We start from the raw sequence: 16,272 nt of genomic DNA, 5'->3' as shown, positions 1-16,272 counted from the left end.
TATATTTTTTTTATTTTTTTAATGTTTCTTCATAAATACTTCTGAGCTGCAGATTTTTAATGAAACTAACAGGTTGATTTGTTCTTCACTAATAATGGCTTTTAGTTGATTAAAAATAGTAATTAAAAAGAAATTGTAATGGAGCAATTGAAAATGAACATATGTGTTCATCAAATTCGTACCTCAATACTGTGTGAACAACAAAATTGTGTTGAATTTTGGAAAGTTTTATTTCACGATTCATTCAAAAAAAGTAAGCCTAATATAAAAGTTGCCTACAATAAAGTTGATAGCTTTTTAACTTAGCTAATTCGGTTTCTATTCCATTACTATATAACAAAAAAGGACAAGAATAAAGCAAAAGCAAAAAAAATCATAAAACATTTTACTTTTTTTTATAACTTTCAGTAATATCCAAAAGCAACAAATTAAATTTATAAAATTGAACTTTAATGAATTAAATTGTTTTGCTTTATTTGTAGAGAAAGTATTAGAACACATAAATGAACAATTTTTGTGATATTTGTACTAATAAATTTAACTTTTAATAAATAATACTGTATCATATCATAATGCTAAACGGTATTAAATGCAGTATTGTGCTGTCTTTCACTGTGGATATTACCTGCCTTTCATTTAATCTTGATCAGGCTTTGTATTTTTCAAATGCTAAAGAATTGATCTTTCAAAACTAAATGCAATTGAACATTTTTCCAGTACTCAATAAATTAAAATAAATAAATAATTAATGCATAACAAAGCGTTAAGTTATTATTTAAATAAATAATTAAAATTATTTTGTAAATATTAATATTTAGAATTACCTTTGATTGAAATTAAACAGACTGTTATCATCAAACGTATAAATGTTATGGATTAATTATACCAAATAATATATTAAATATATATATATTATATCAAATAATGACTAAACTCTTTTCTTTGGTTAGACAAATATAAAAAAAACTAAATAAGTTAGAAAATTATCCAAATTAATAGAAAGTTTTCTAATGCAATTCATTAGGTCAACAACCAAACAAACAAAATAACAAAAATGAAAGCAAAAAACCTCGACGTTTCGTCCAAGAAGTAGGACTTTATCAAGACAAACTACAAATGACAAAAAACAACACAAGTAAACACTTATAAACCCCCCACCACCTAATCTAATAAAAGCCAAAATCTCCACTAATAAAAATTTTATTTTCATAAATACTCCCACCACCATTCCAATGATAACATTAAGTTACAACCCAAACAAAAAATACTAATTCTAAATTAATAAACCAAAACTAAACAAAATAAAACTAAAAGCAAAATATAAACCAATAATACACAACCCATTTTTATCTATTAATTTATAAAACATTAGCATATATAATATTTAAATCAGATATGTCTGTTCTATTATTTATAGTATTTATATCCTTTTTAATGTGGATCATCTCCAGTATATTTCTTTTTACAAAATTAGGTTCCATTTCTAAAATTTTTCTTTAAAACAAATTTATGTTTTTTGGCTTTTTTATGCTTATTCAATGCAGTAATTTCATTTTTCCTATATTTATGTGCCTCAATTCTTTTTTTTTTAAATATTCGGATGTTTGTCAAATAACATGCTGAACAACTAGTACACAGTATATTGTACACAACATTTAACTGATTTTGCTTCTTTGTTGGTGCCTTTCATTTTGGAAAAATGTTACCAATCGTATTGTACCTACTATGAGTCTGTCTAAATTAAAGCCAGATTTAAAATTTGTCATTTTTTAAAGCAAATTTTGCTTAAGAGATCTGTTTTTTAATTGAATCCTGAAAATAAAGTGTTGAAATTTGGGTTTTACATTCAAAAGAAATTATTCCAAAACACATTTCCTGTCAATTTTTGTTTTATAGAGATATAAAAAAATAAAATAAAAGGACATTTTATAAGCTGCAAAATACCTACTTATATTGGCATTATTCTTTCTTTTTTTTTCTATTAAACCTGTATTTTTGGAGATATTTGCAAAAAACAAAACTATCCTCCCCTTTTGTTCCCTTGTACTACTTATTCTACTGTACTAGTTTATAATGTGCGATTTATTTTGGTTTTTCTCTGAACAAATTTCAAATTATTTCTTTAAAGAATTTTCAGGTGTTCAATGTTCATTTATTTTAAAATAAAACCTTTGTTCATACTCAGTTTTTATTAAATGAACTTCCCATTTATTTTAATAGTTTTTGTTAAAGTTTTTATGATTATATTGATTATTTATTATGATTATATTTCAATTTTTCAGATCTCCTGATTTTTATGAAATTTAATGAAAATGTGTTAAACTTTGTTATTTTTTTTGTTTTTTAGGAAAGCCATCATCACTTTATTAAAAAGATGTGTAAAAAAATTATTATTTAAATAGAAGTTAAAACTGTTGTTACATTTTTTGTCAGTTATTTTTAAGAACATGATTCAGGATTTATTACTCCCTTTTAAAATTTGTTGACTCACTTTTGTTAAAATGTACCTTTTAACAAAAAAAAAAAAAAATAGTAACCTTGTGTTATTTTATCTCATTTATTTGAACCTAAATTGAGTTTCTATATTTTATTTATTTCATGACATTTTCTTCAGTGTTAAAATATAAAATATACTTAAATTGTTTCATTTTTATTAATATAATTGAACATATATTTTGTTATATTGAACAATTTACTCCAGATTGTTATTGAGTTATGAAGGAAAAAGGTTGGCCCCTTTTCTTTTTTAATTAATGTTTTATTGAATTCTATTAATGTAATATTATTATTACTTGACTAATGTTTTTCCTTAATGTAATAATGATCAGATATACTAAGGCAACGTACTAGAGATATGGAAGTTAAAAAATATTGTATTACGCTTTTAGAAAAGTTTGGTTCTTTCCAGTATACATATGATATACTTCAACAGCTGGATGAAGAAGCACGGGCAGAAGTTGCACGTTTGGGTGGTAATCCATTAATGGAAGGTATTCTAGATGAACTTCTTACATGGAATAGAACTATTGAAAAGTAAACCTTTCTCACAATAAATTCAGCTGATTATTAAAAATAAATAAAGATTTCATTTATGTGAGTATTATATTAATTTTTGAAATTATAACAATTTACAGTACTTACACTTAATACTGTAAAAAACTGCATGTGTTAGTTTTTTAGTTTTAAGATAGTTTTTACTGTTGATGGTATATATTTTTCTTTGATGTGATTGCTTATTTCTTAATTTTTATAAATGCATTTTGTATATTTATTTTAAAGTACTCTGATTATAGAAAGTATATCTAACTTGTAGAGAATATTGCTGCTTTATGTATAATTTCTTTGTCTCCCCGTACAGTTTTTACCTTGCTATATAAACATTCTATTGTAGCCTTAACATATAATATCAGTTCAACTAAAATATTTCATATAAATGAATTCAGCATTCTACTACTACAGGACTTTTCAAAAGAAGTTTTGCCCTTCTAGTTTTCATACTGTCCATTTTTTATGCAAAAAACAGGACATTAAAAGTATTTTATGGATTCATTTTTAATCCTTAAATCTATTTTTGTTACTAGAAAATTTCTGTAAGGCATAAAGTCTCTAAGGCAACCTTGTGATAATCAGTTTCTAGTGTTTCCTTGACATTACCCTTCCTTATAATTTTGTAAAAAATTAATGGAATAACAAAAGAATTCTTTGACATAAAGTGAATATTGCTCTATCTATACTGCTGTGTTCTGTATTTAACTCACAGTTATCTTCTCTATGGGGGAAGTGGCTTTTGTTTTATATTTTTTTGTTTTAATTTTCAAAAAAATATCTCCCCATTAATGAATCCATTCCATTCAATATTTCTATGAAATCATTTATAGTTTCACCCAAAATGCAGTACAATTAGTAAATCTTAATATCTTTTATACTCTTGTATCTTGTACTTTTTCAAATCCTGCATTTTTTCTTATTAGAAGTTGAAAAGCTGGAATAGCATTTTTGTTTTAAACTTCATGCTCTTTACATTTCTTGCTTATAGATTTCTACTCTAAACACAACTACCTGAGTTTGTTCTGATATCTCCTCCTGTCTATTTTCTCTGTATTTCAATCCTATAATTGTTAAAATTTTAAATATTTCACTCTGCATTATTGAACTCTTTCTCAAGATTTACAAATTCTATTTAGGTTAAAAAAATACTTTGTTTTTCTTTAAAAAAAATAATGGCCTGCCTTTACTCCGAGATAAATTTGAGAGTTATGAACAATCCACCTTAGCATACAAATTCTGGTAGCATATTTACCTACCATTTGCTATTTTAAGTCTTTCCTTACAATGTTTTATCAATTTCGTTTTTAATTATTACTGTTATTATTCTTTATGACTGCATAGGATCACTTTAGTTTGTCCATTATGCAAGTCTCTTTGATGGGACTGTTTGGGCTTTGTGTTCCTTCCAGTACTTTTTCATATGTTCCGATGCTTGTGCTCTTTCTGGTATTGAAAATGTTTGCGTTGTGAGTTTTTTCTTGTGAGTGTGAAGTGAGTGATTTTGTTCTTGATTTTGTTGTTTAATTTTATCTTATCTGTAGTGTCTTCTGGTATAAGGCCAATTTCCTTCAGATTCTTATTTCTTTGCATCCTGTCTTGGTGTTTTTCAAGTTAAAATTGTACTATACTAGCTTTTTCAGAAGTTTTGAATCTTATTTTCTCATGATATGTTCAAAGAATCGTAGTCTCCTCTTATGCGTGGTATCAGTGATGGGTTCTAACTCTTTATTGACGTAAGTTCTTCCACTTCTTCTTTTGATTTTCTGGAGTCTGTCTTTGATTGTTCATTCAGGAGGAAGAGTGTTTCTGTTGCATAAGTGGTTTCTGGTTTTATAACTGTTGTAGTGCGTTATTTTTTTATGTTTATTGGTTAGCATTTTTTATCATAAGTGTACAAGTTTAATTTTTGAGTTTTAGCTAGTTTGTTTCTTCTTATTTGGATTGAAGGTTTATTGTTTCGGTTGTCTGTTATTATTTCTCTAAGGTATTTATCAAGTTACTATTTTGGTTTTATTACTGTTTATGTTTATTTTTTTTAATCGTGTTGGTTTATGGAGCATAATTTCTGTCTTTTCGAATGATATTTTGAGGCCAATTTTATTTGCAATGTTTTGAAATAATAATATCTGTGATTTACCTTCATCGATATTGTTCGCTAACAGTACCAGTTGTCAGCGAAACCAAGTTGGTTTGTTTTGATTTTTCAGCCTATTTTTATTTTTGGGGGCATCTTTTGAGCCATTCCCTCATTACCATTTTTAGAGCGCAGTTGAATAATAGCAGTGAGAGCCTTGGTGCAGTCCTATTTTGATTTCAAATGATTCCAAGAGCTTACCTCTGAATTATACCTTCGATTTAGTATTTGTGAGAGTCAGTTTTATCATGTTTATTAATATGGTATGTAGTCTGAGGTGTTTTAGAATTTTTAGTAAGGATTCTCTGTGAATGTAGTCATCATAAGCGTTCTTGAAATCTACAAATGCTATCACCATGTCTGTTTCTTTTCCTGTTGTATTCCATTATTAATTTGAGACTCATGATCTGGTCTGGATAGCTCCTCTGGGTCTGAAATCTCCCTGGTATTCTCCTAGTTCTTTCTCAAGTTGCAAACCGAACCTGTTGTGGATGATTCTTGAAAAAATTTTGTATGTTGTGTCTAGGAGTAAGATACCACTGTAATTGTTAGGGTCTGTTTTGTCACCTTTTTGTGTAGCGAATGGATGAGGGCTGTCATCCAGTGTTCTGGTAGTCTTTGCTTCAGACGTTGGCAAGCTGTTCAAGGACAATTTTTGCTGTTCCTCCTGCATGTTTCCAGATCTCTACAAAAGTTTGATCATCTTCCACTGCTTTGTAATTCTTCATCTCACCCAGTGGTTGGCAGATTTCTTTTATTGTGGGAGGCTGATGTTTTTCGATGGTGTTGTTATTGGAGTGTTTGTGTTGAAGTTGAAATTTAGGAGTTCTGTCAGTTCTTCACAATTTAGGAGTGTGTTGAAATATTTAGCTAGGATTTCTGCATTGTCTGTGTTGTTATGGGCCAGTTTACATTTTTCATTCTTTATTAGTAGGGTTGGGGGTTGGTAGTTTTGGAGCTGATTTTTGAAGGTTTTATATTCAATAAACCAGTCAAGAGACTGGTTTATTGAATTCTTCTTCTGTTGACTGCAGTGTGTGCTTATGGTGTTGTCTTTTTATTCTTCTTAGGGTTCAGGTGGTTTCTTTTCTTTGTTTTACTACATTTTAGAAGGATGTTTCTGACTTTTGGGATTGGTGAAATAGCCATGCTTGATGTCTTTTCTCCACTGTTTTGTCACATTTGCTGTTCCACCATTGATATTTTTTTATGGGATTTTATTGCGGCTAATTCTTCTGCAATTTGTTTAAGGTTGTTGACTAGATCTTTGAGTTTATCTATGATAGTTATTTTATTGGTTACTTTTTGATAATTTTCATTTTTGTTTAGTTGAGTAGGGCCCATTTTTCTTTTAGTTTTAGGGGCTTGGTTTTGTTGCTTTCTTTGGGGAGTAAATGTAATTTTAATTTTGACTACATAGTAATCTGAGCCTGTGTCTACTGCTTGGAAGACTTTTATGTTGTAGATCTCCTTGTGGTGGGGTTTGTCCTTGATATGGTCTAGTTGCCGTTCTCCTTTAGTGTAATTGGGGGTGTGTTCAGGTTTTGAATTTTTGGAGTTTCTCTTGAAATATGTTGATTTCAAGATTAGGTTGAGGTTTTTGCAGAGATTGATGAGTCTTTATCTATTTTGTTTGTTTTCTTTAGGACGGACTATTTTCTGATGATGTCACTATATCTTCTTTCTCTGCCTAATTGAGCATTGAAGTTTCTAATTAATTGTTTAACATGGTTTTTGGGGATATTATCTATAGTCAGGTTGAGTAGATCCCAAAACTTTTCTGTTCCTTAATGGTCTTTTGAGAGTTATTTTTATTATTAGTGGTTGCGTGGGCATTTACTATAGTGTAGATTTTATTAGATCTTTTAGGGTGAACGTTAGGATTCTTGGGGATTATAACTTGAATTCTTGTGTGAGGTTTATTATTTTGAGGCTGACTCAAAGCCTCTTCTGAACTGTGAGACTTTTTCATCGCTCTCTTCCCAGGTATACCTTTGTCCTTTATCCTTCAGATTATATGGCATCCTGGTCAGTATTTCTTATTTCTTGCAGACTCATGATGAGAATTTTGTGTTCGTCCATTGGACCAGTTATTTTTTTTTAGTTTACCAGTCTGCATGAGCGAGTTTACATTGTGTGTGAAAATGTAGGTGATTTGCTTTGGTTTGATTTTGAACTTTGTATTTTTCTTGTTCATGTGAGTAGTGTTGGGGCATTCTAATGCTTCCAATCACATGTTATCTTCTAAGTGGCAGCCCGCCATAGCTGAATGCTGCCTTCTCTGAACTCTGGCATTGCTTGGATCAGCCGGTGAAGTATTCCTTAAAAGACTTCATGTTTGACTGTCAAGGGATCACTTATACTGGAACTAGGTCCTGAGTTACAACTCTAGACGTGATCTAGTGAGGTGTGGTTTGATGATAAATGAAGCAGTGAAGTTTATATACAGTTCACCAGACAAATTTCTTCTATTTGTTCTGGATATATGCAGGTACATCTTGTGGAGGCTCAATCCCACTTTTCTATAGTTATTGTTTTGGAGAAAAGTTACAAGTTAAACATTATTCCCATTTTGTTTTTTAATAAAAAAAAGAGTAAATCTCTTATTGCTGAAGAGTTTCTGTTGATTGATTATGCAGACAGCATGGTAATATTTTCATATAGATTATTCCATAGTTCTGTAAAATGCAAATGAAAAATAGTATTGAAGGCTGGTGTCTGCACTTAACCTTTTCCTAGAAATTAAAAGCATGTCAATTTGATGAAAAGCTTTTGTATTAGGGATATTATAGTGGGTCAGTCAAATCTGTGTAAGAACATAGAAGTTTCATCATAAATAAAAATATTGATTTGTGAATGTATCTTTATAGATGGCTGAACTTATAATACTGTTTATATTATTTAATTCTGTTGCAGGTCGGCTTGGATGAATAACTTATTAGCAGCTGCAATGGGTATAATTATGAAAAACATTTATTACTTGTGTTGAGAAATAGTAGTAACAAATTTATCTGATTTCATTTAGTAGAAATTATGAACCAATCTTTTTTTCTGAGGTTAGTAGATTTATCTGTATGTTTTACAAATATTTTCAACATATTGTTAGTGAAAGTGCAGTTTTTCCAGTCATTTTTGCTTTTTTATGGAAACCTCTTTTCTACCTAAAATATTACCTAGCATATTAAGTTTGCTTTATGTAGTCTCAGATCATAAAATATATATTTTATAATATTAAAATGTTTTAACTTCCTTTTTTACTCTTATCTCACACATATATAGGTTTTGTATTTTCTTTTTAAAATTTATGTATGATATCTGTCAAAATTTCATGTAGTTTTTGTTATCATGTATATATTAAACATAATGTGACAATACAGTTCTTTACAATATTTATTGTAATTCAGCTTCCATTTGGAATTCCTTAATTCAGCCCTCAAGCTACTAAACTATGTTGAGTTTTCTCCTTGTTCTTTTATTCTGATTTTTTTTTTTATCTTTTTAAATTATCTCTTCTATAAACAAGATAAAAACAAAGAGATTAAATATATTTGTCTCGCATATTTTCACACTGATATATTTTGGCTTTCTTGATTTTCCTCTGCAATGATGCTTACTTGAAAAGTATACAGAATTCTAACTAACTTCTTATGTAAAGAAAACAAAAATCATTGATATTTTACCAGCAATGTGTAATTTTTTCTGTTAGTAAGTACTAAAATCTAACAACAAAAAAATCATTTTGAGATTTTTTTTATCAGTAGTTTATATTTTTGTGACTAATGTTAAAAAGGTTTTGTCTATTTTTCGTCATTATTTATTACATGAAGTTGACAAACTCACCAGTACGCTTGCACATACCTTGCAACAACTAATTAGCTCATTTACAATTTGGCACTTGACTTCTACAGATTAATAATTAGTACAAGATCAAGAACCAAATTTCTCTATGTTTATAGATTTATTCAACAAAGAAAATTTTTTTTTTCTGTAATGGAATGTAAAAAGTAACCAAGGGGAACTACTGCAAATTCACAGAATTTTTTACATATGTTATGATGTAAGTTACGAGAGAATGCGTATTTTTGTTTTAAAATTATCATAAATAATTTATTTGTTAAAAAACATAACATATGATGAAAATTGTTTTATAGTTGTGTAATCTGTATAATGTTTTCTTTTAAATAATAAATGATTCAATAATTATTTTTATTAATGATTTAATTAATCAGTTATACAATTATGTCAGTAACATTATATTTTAGAGATTATTTTGTGATTGTATTCTAGCCTTATCAGTTAGCCTAAATATTTAGTAGAAATATTCACTAATTATGCTGTAATCACTTGTATGTTTCTATTAATGTAAAGCTTAATGTTATATTGTTAATGTCATGAAACAAAAATTACTTTTTTCTTTCCTTAAACTGTTAACTTCATTACACAATATATTTCCTCTTACATAACATTTAATTTTAGTAATTTAATATTTTTAATAATCTTATACTGATAATTTTAATTTTTTAATTATAATCTGTAGCTAAACAGGATTATTTTGATGCTTATGTAATTAATAATCATGTAAATACCGACACCTAAAGTTTCTTGGATGAAAGATGTATTTAAAATGATAATCGAACGTAAACTATCTGAATACAATCATTCTGATATATATCAATTAGTATAATCAATTTATACCAATTAGATGTAGTTGAAAAAATATATCAATTAGTATACTTCAGGGCAAAGTTGTGATCTTTTCACCTTAAAAAGTAGTAATAGAGTTTATTAACTCATATATTTAAGTCATATGAATATCATCCACCTGTGATGATGTAATATCATCATCAACTTTAGTTACCAATGTAAGCTGAACTTCCTGTTTAAGTTAAAAATTATTTTTAAATTTACTATGAACTCAAGCTTAATTTATATCAGTTTAAATTATGTATCACTTATCAATTTAATATTGTAATTTTAATAAATTTTAAATAAATTCATAGATTTTATATCAATTTAAATGATTAATCAATTCTTACTAATATAATGAAAAATGGGTTTGATACCTGGTAAGATCTGACATCTTTTCACTAATCATTTCATTCTTTTCATCTTCCAATTAATATCTATTTATAGCTTGTCTAAGATCATAATAATAAAATATTAAAGAAAAATAAGATAGGAAAAGCTAGGTATGAACCAGGAATCAAAACCTCAATTCATTGTATATGTCTACTACGTACCAACTCGGCTACCAGACCAATTTAATTGTAACTTTTTTTTACGGTTAAACTTGAACAGTATTCTGCATTAACAAACATTAAAAAGTTCATTGTAACATATCCAAAATTTTGTACCTATTAATAGTTTTTTGAAAATAGGTAACTCACTATAAATAATTTTATGAGAAAATGAGTTAAAATTCCTTGGATAAATTATCCTGTACTACCAACTTACCAACTTTAGTACCAACTGTATTTACTACCAACTTAGTAAATAGTATTGTATTAGTTATCTTGTAAAATAATTCACCTAAAATATATAAAGGTATTTGCAGTCAGCTTTTTGGTTACATCTCAGTATAAGGATCTCCCAGTTCTACACCTAACAAAGAAAGAAACAGTTGTGGAATCTGACATGGGTTTGGCAAGGTGTTATTTTTTTTATTGATGAATATCCTCTAACTAGAATAATTGTCCATGTACATCAGGATGTATTTTTATTAAATTTGATCATGTGGTTGCATTAGATTACCTCCATAGTATTCTGCAGCAACTGTTTACCCATTCTCTCAATCCACCTTCCTTGTTAGATTCCTTGGCTTGCCAGTTGGAACTTTTGTTTTAACTGGTTTGTAATGTTAGATCTATGTCTACTATTATTAAATGTCTATAGACATTTAGAAACTGCCCAGAGAACCAGAAGATTATCCCTTGACACATTTCTAATAATTATAGTTTTATTCTCATCTTATACAAAGCATATATATCTATCTTAAAAAAATTATGTTGTAATTTAGTAAAAGTTCTTGCAAACTTAAAATAAACATTCTCTGATATATATATCAGAGAATGTTATGTTTTATATATAAAATAAAACATAAAATAAAATAAAATATGCACAGCTGTATTTTTATATATATATATATATATATATATATATATATATATATTAATGTTTAATGCTATATTTAATATTGTTATAATAAACTGAAAAAAGATTACCTAACATATTCTTGATATATTACAAATTTTAGATTGTAAAAGAATGAGAAGTAAGTACTTCTGAGGAAATCCTACGTGGGAGTTACCAAATTTATAACTTAACAGATATGAAAATTGGAATTATTAATTCAATTGTTTACACCGATGCTATTATATTAATATGCAACTTTTCAAAAGAAAAACTTTGCAGTATACACTTCAAGTAGCCATTTTTTTAATGCTAATTTAAATTATTATTTTTTAGTTGTTTGATGTCTTCAGGGATTTAATTGAAAATTTGAGGTACAATAAAAAAATAAAATCTACGGAAAATCTGGATTTTGGTTTGGCGGTTTGATGCTGTGTGTTTGTATGTTGTAAGCAATATGAATATAGTTTTGTTGCTGCAGGCTACATTTCATTTGAAATGTTACTAGTTTTATAGAAGATAAAAGGGGAAGGGAAGGGTAAGTATCGAAGGGGTAAGAGGTTCCATTCCCTGAAAGTGGATAAAGAATTAAATGTTTGAGCATTTTGGGAATAGTTCTCATTAAATATTTTTGTCCTATTATAAGAGGTTTTAATACTGAGTAATAGGCTCTTTCCCACGTTGATATTCCATATTGTAGTTTACTTTCAATTAATGTATAATGCCGTATTTCCTCGAATTTAAGACACACTAAATTTAGTGGATAATTTCTGGAAAAAATAAAAATATCTGATAGAAATATTAAAATTCTGTATAATTTATTTATTATAAATTATGGTAGGTTATATAAGTATTTTGTATATATCATATTTTAAAAAATGAATATAAAAAGTTAAATAGTAACTACTTACCACAATTTATTGAATAATCCAAATATGCAGTAAAACATCTAAATCTGTACTATATTTTATATTATAGTATCTCAAATGTAACATAGTAATATACTTATTTAGCTTTATAAGTACAGTATTTTATGACCAATCAGTATTTTTTCGTGACTAAACGGTGTTTCATTAACTTTCTATCTTGTTGTTGAGTTGTTGTCAGTTTCATCTGAGTTGAATTCATTTATGTCACTATGGTTCCAAAGTACTTCATCTTCAGAACCATCCAGTGCATTCAACAAGCAGCAATTCAAGAATGAGTTTTTAACTATTTCTGATGGCAAATCATTCCAACCATTTGAAATCCATTCTACAATCGTAGCTACTGCTTGTTTAATTTTGCCATGCGGTATAAGAGGATGATCATTTTCAGTCAACCACTGATTGTATTGTGCACGAATACAATGTTTAAAAGACTTATTAACCCCAACATTCAGTGTTTATAATTGACTTGTCATAACTGCAGGAATTACAACTAAATGACATTTTTCATTTCTCAGTTTTGTTTTAATATTGTTAGACAAATGACCACGAAAAGCATCCAACACCAACATACTGTTTTGTTTCAGAAGTCCACCTGGTCTACGTTCCCATATACACTCTAACCAATTTTGCATTAGATTGCTTTTCATACAGGCATTCTGTTGAGCTCGAACAATTACACCGTCACAGAACCTTTCTTTTGGCACAGTTTTCCTGTTCAGAATTAAATAAGGCAATAATTTATTTCTGTCTGCAGTAGCACTCAACATAACTCTCATATCAAGTTGTTTTTTCCGTTACTTATTTTTGTCCCTTCTCACTTTCGGTGTAATTTTGTGGCATATCAAAGAACGTAGCAACTTCATCAGCATTACTGATTTGACTGAGACAGTATTGTTTTTTTTTTAATCGTAGATCGATTATGTAATGTTGATATTGCACTAACTTATTCTCGTAATCTGGTGGTAACGTTTGGCAAGTGGAGGTTCTGTAACGCATTGGCAGACATTGTCTTTTAAACATTATTCACTTTTTTTAAATAACAAAATTGTACTGACCTGTTCAATTATTTCAGTTTTGTTTAAATTTATATTTAAAGTGTTAACTTGAAACCACAGGTTTAGGTCTTTGAGATCATTATTAACTATTTTAACTAATCGTTCCTCATTGACAGTGCAATAGCTCAGTGCTGTTTCATCAGCAAATACTGTGATGGATCTGTTTAGTGTTCCTTCACATAGGACATTAATATACACCAGAAACAGTTGGTCTCAAGGCAGAGCCCTGAGGGACTCCACATTTTACTGATCTGCTTGTATTTAAATTATTACTCTCTTTGACTTGTTGGATTCTGACTGAGAGGAAACTCCCAAATCAGTCATTACGCACTCCTCTTATTCTTGCGTTATGGAGTTTATTAATAGAATTTTGTGATCAACAGTACTCAAACGCTTTTCTGATATCAAGATAAAGGCATGTACAATTTTTATTTTGCAATGTCTTTATTTACATCATTTGTGAAATGAAAAACAGTATTTTTTAACCCTTCATAGTATTTGCCTACTGCAATACTGAGGTTATAAAGAAACATTAAAACATGAGAGATACCATTGATTACTTACTACCTTGATGGTGTCAACCTTAATACCATCAATATCTGGTGCTTTCCTGTGTATTAAGGATTTAACTAAGTTTAGTATATTTCAGTGTTTGTTGTTGGGGTTGAAGAACATTGAGGAATTAGAATTTGCTTTAGGAAACAGTGTGTTATAGCGAGATATGCCATTCATATCTCATTTATTTATATTAGATTGACACGTGTTAAATATTTGCATAAAATGATCATTCAGTTCGTTTGCAATTAATACTGTATTAGTTATATTTTTTGGTAATCTCTTTTCACTAGACTTATTTCATTGCTTGTTTTATTTTGTCGTAATAGTTTATTGATTTCTTGCCACCTGTTTTTAATATTTCCTCCTAAGTTAAAAAAAAATTTCCTGGTGGTATTTATTTTTTGATCTCTAGTTTCTTTTTAAATTATCGCAGTATTTTTGGAAATATTTTAGAAGTTCTTCATTGTAGAGTTGATTTAGCATCTTGTATAATTTTTTGTTCTTTTCCGAGCATTTTCCATAGCTTAACTATGGTTTTTCTTTTGGTGGAAGATATTTGAACATTTCCTTTGTTCCTAGGTAGTTCAACCCAGGTCTTAAATTTATGAAGAAAATCACTAACAGCTAAATCTACATCGTTACATCCATAGACAGCCAGTCTGTATTAATTAGATGATTTTTAAGGATATTAATATTCATTCTTTTTATTTTATTGTTTTGTCTGGTGAGACATATAGAGGAGATCTAATTATTTGATTTTGCATATGGATTAATTTTAAAGTTGTCTGGGATGTTGAGATGTATTACGTTAATTCTAAAAATAATGTTGTTTATGTTATTTATGGCGCAAGCATAAATGTGATCCAAGCATAAAGTAGTTAAGCCAATCACTCGTGTTGGTTCATTAAGAAGTGAGTCAAAACTAAAACTAGACTTAAATTTATACTCATCTATTACTGTATTTGATTTCAGTAGGTTGATATTAATATCACCTATAACGGTAACAACTGTATCTTCATTTATAAGAAGTAGGAAGACTCTAATTTCTTCTAGGAATTTATCTACTGGCATGTTATGAACTCTCTACAAAGTGATAATACAAATTTTAGTTTCATTCATCGAAAAACTTGCATTTAAACCATCTGTAATAACAAGCAGTATTTTTTCAAACTTAATTTTAACATCTTTTTTTTTTATATAAACTGCAATTCTGCCAGATCTGTTATCATCATTGCAATTAGAATAACAGTTATAATTCTGAATAGGGTAAAGTTTCATTTTGTCACTATAAATCCAAGTGTCAGTTAAACAGTACATATAGGTTTATCATTAAATTTACTTATTTCAAGCTAAAATAGATCAAAATTGTCACTCATGCTTGAAATGTTTTGTATTGAACAAAGTAATAGATGTAGATTGCACTTAATAGTTTACAAGTTAGTAGTATAGCAATAAAAAAAACAAAAATTAACTTATTTAAGTTATACTGATGTTAGTTGTTATGTATTGAAACTTATTTAACTTATTCAAATCTTTAACTGTTTCTAATATAATAATTGGCTGATCTTCTGCTTTCCTCATCATGATTTTAGTATTCTGGATCCATAAATATTTAAAACCTTTGTCTCTTTCACTGTTCTCACCAGAGCTAGCACTTTTATTATTTTCGGAGACAAGCTTTTATTTAGATATTTATTTAACAATAATACAAAAGGCTAACAGATTGCTCATACAATAACAATGCCATTAGATAAATGTTTCAGCTTAAATTAATTGTTATAATTGTTATTAATTGTTATAAGTATACTTTCTTAACTAGTTATAAAACTAAAAATATGTACTGGTTTTAATTATTCATTTGCTATGGCTTTAAGCAATTGTTGACATAACTTCACAACATATGATAAACTGCCATTAAATATATCAATAGTGGATTTAATCTATTGAGACAAAACCCGTAAGAGGTAAGAATGTATTATGAAGTAAGAGGTAATAGAATGACAGACCAATTTAGTTCTTGGAACAACGAACAACATATTGGATCTAGTTCTGTTTGGAGGCACAAAGAAAAAACATGCTCCAGCAGCTTCGGAAGCTCCACCAAGTGATTCATAAATTTTATATAAAAGTACCACTGAGGTGATTTCTTGCATTACATTTAAGGATTCAGTGTTAAATATTTCTCTCAGATTCTGAGTGTGAAATTACAAAGGACAAAAGTTTTTGAATTCCTTGTAATATAAGTATCTTAGAAATTATTCTGCATAATCTCAATTGAATCTACATACATCTGTTAGAATGGATTCCAAAAAACAAATCCATATTCCAATTTTCTCCATATAAAAGCATAAAATAATTTTATTATTGGGATGATATCCATAAATATTTTGTGCTTCTAATTTCAAAACCAAATAATTTA

At 28.2% G+C, this 16,272-nt stretch overlaps 1 protein-coding gene across 3 annotated transcripts in view; it reads left to right on the top strand.

Annotated features, from left to right (window-relative positions):
• Positions 1-10,181, top strand: part of qm (geranylgeranyl pyrophosphate synthase quemao) — a 56,221-nt gene extending 46,040 nt beyond the window's left edge. For 2 of the 3 annotated variants that reach the window (XM_075360020.1, XM_075360019.1), the window contains exons 7-8: positions 2,829-3,093; positions 8,099-10,181. In XM_075360020.1, coding sequence (XP_075216135.1) covers positions 2,829-3,037 — 209 coding nt within the window. In that variant the 3' untranslated portion in view covers positions 3,038-3,093; positions 8,099-10,181. The remainder of the gene's footprint in view (positions 1-2,828; positions 3,094-8,098) is intronic. The other variant, XM_075360018.1, reaches the window with a different exon arrangement.
• The last annotated feature ends 6,091 nt before the right edge of the window (positions 10,182-16,272 follow it).

This window comes from Lycorma delicatula, chromosome 3 (genome assembly GCF_047948215.1).
Source record: "Lycorma delicatula isolate Av1 chromosome 3, ASM4794821v1, whole genome shotgun sequence".
NCBI classification, from domain to species: domain Eukaryota; kingdom Metazoa; phylum Arthropoda; class Insecta; order Hemiptera; family Fulgoridae; genus Lycorma; species Lycorma delicatula.
Note: the sequence above shows the minus strand (reverse complement) of the source record. Positions and strands in the feature narration are given on the sequence as shown.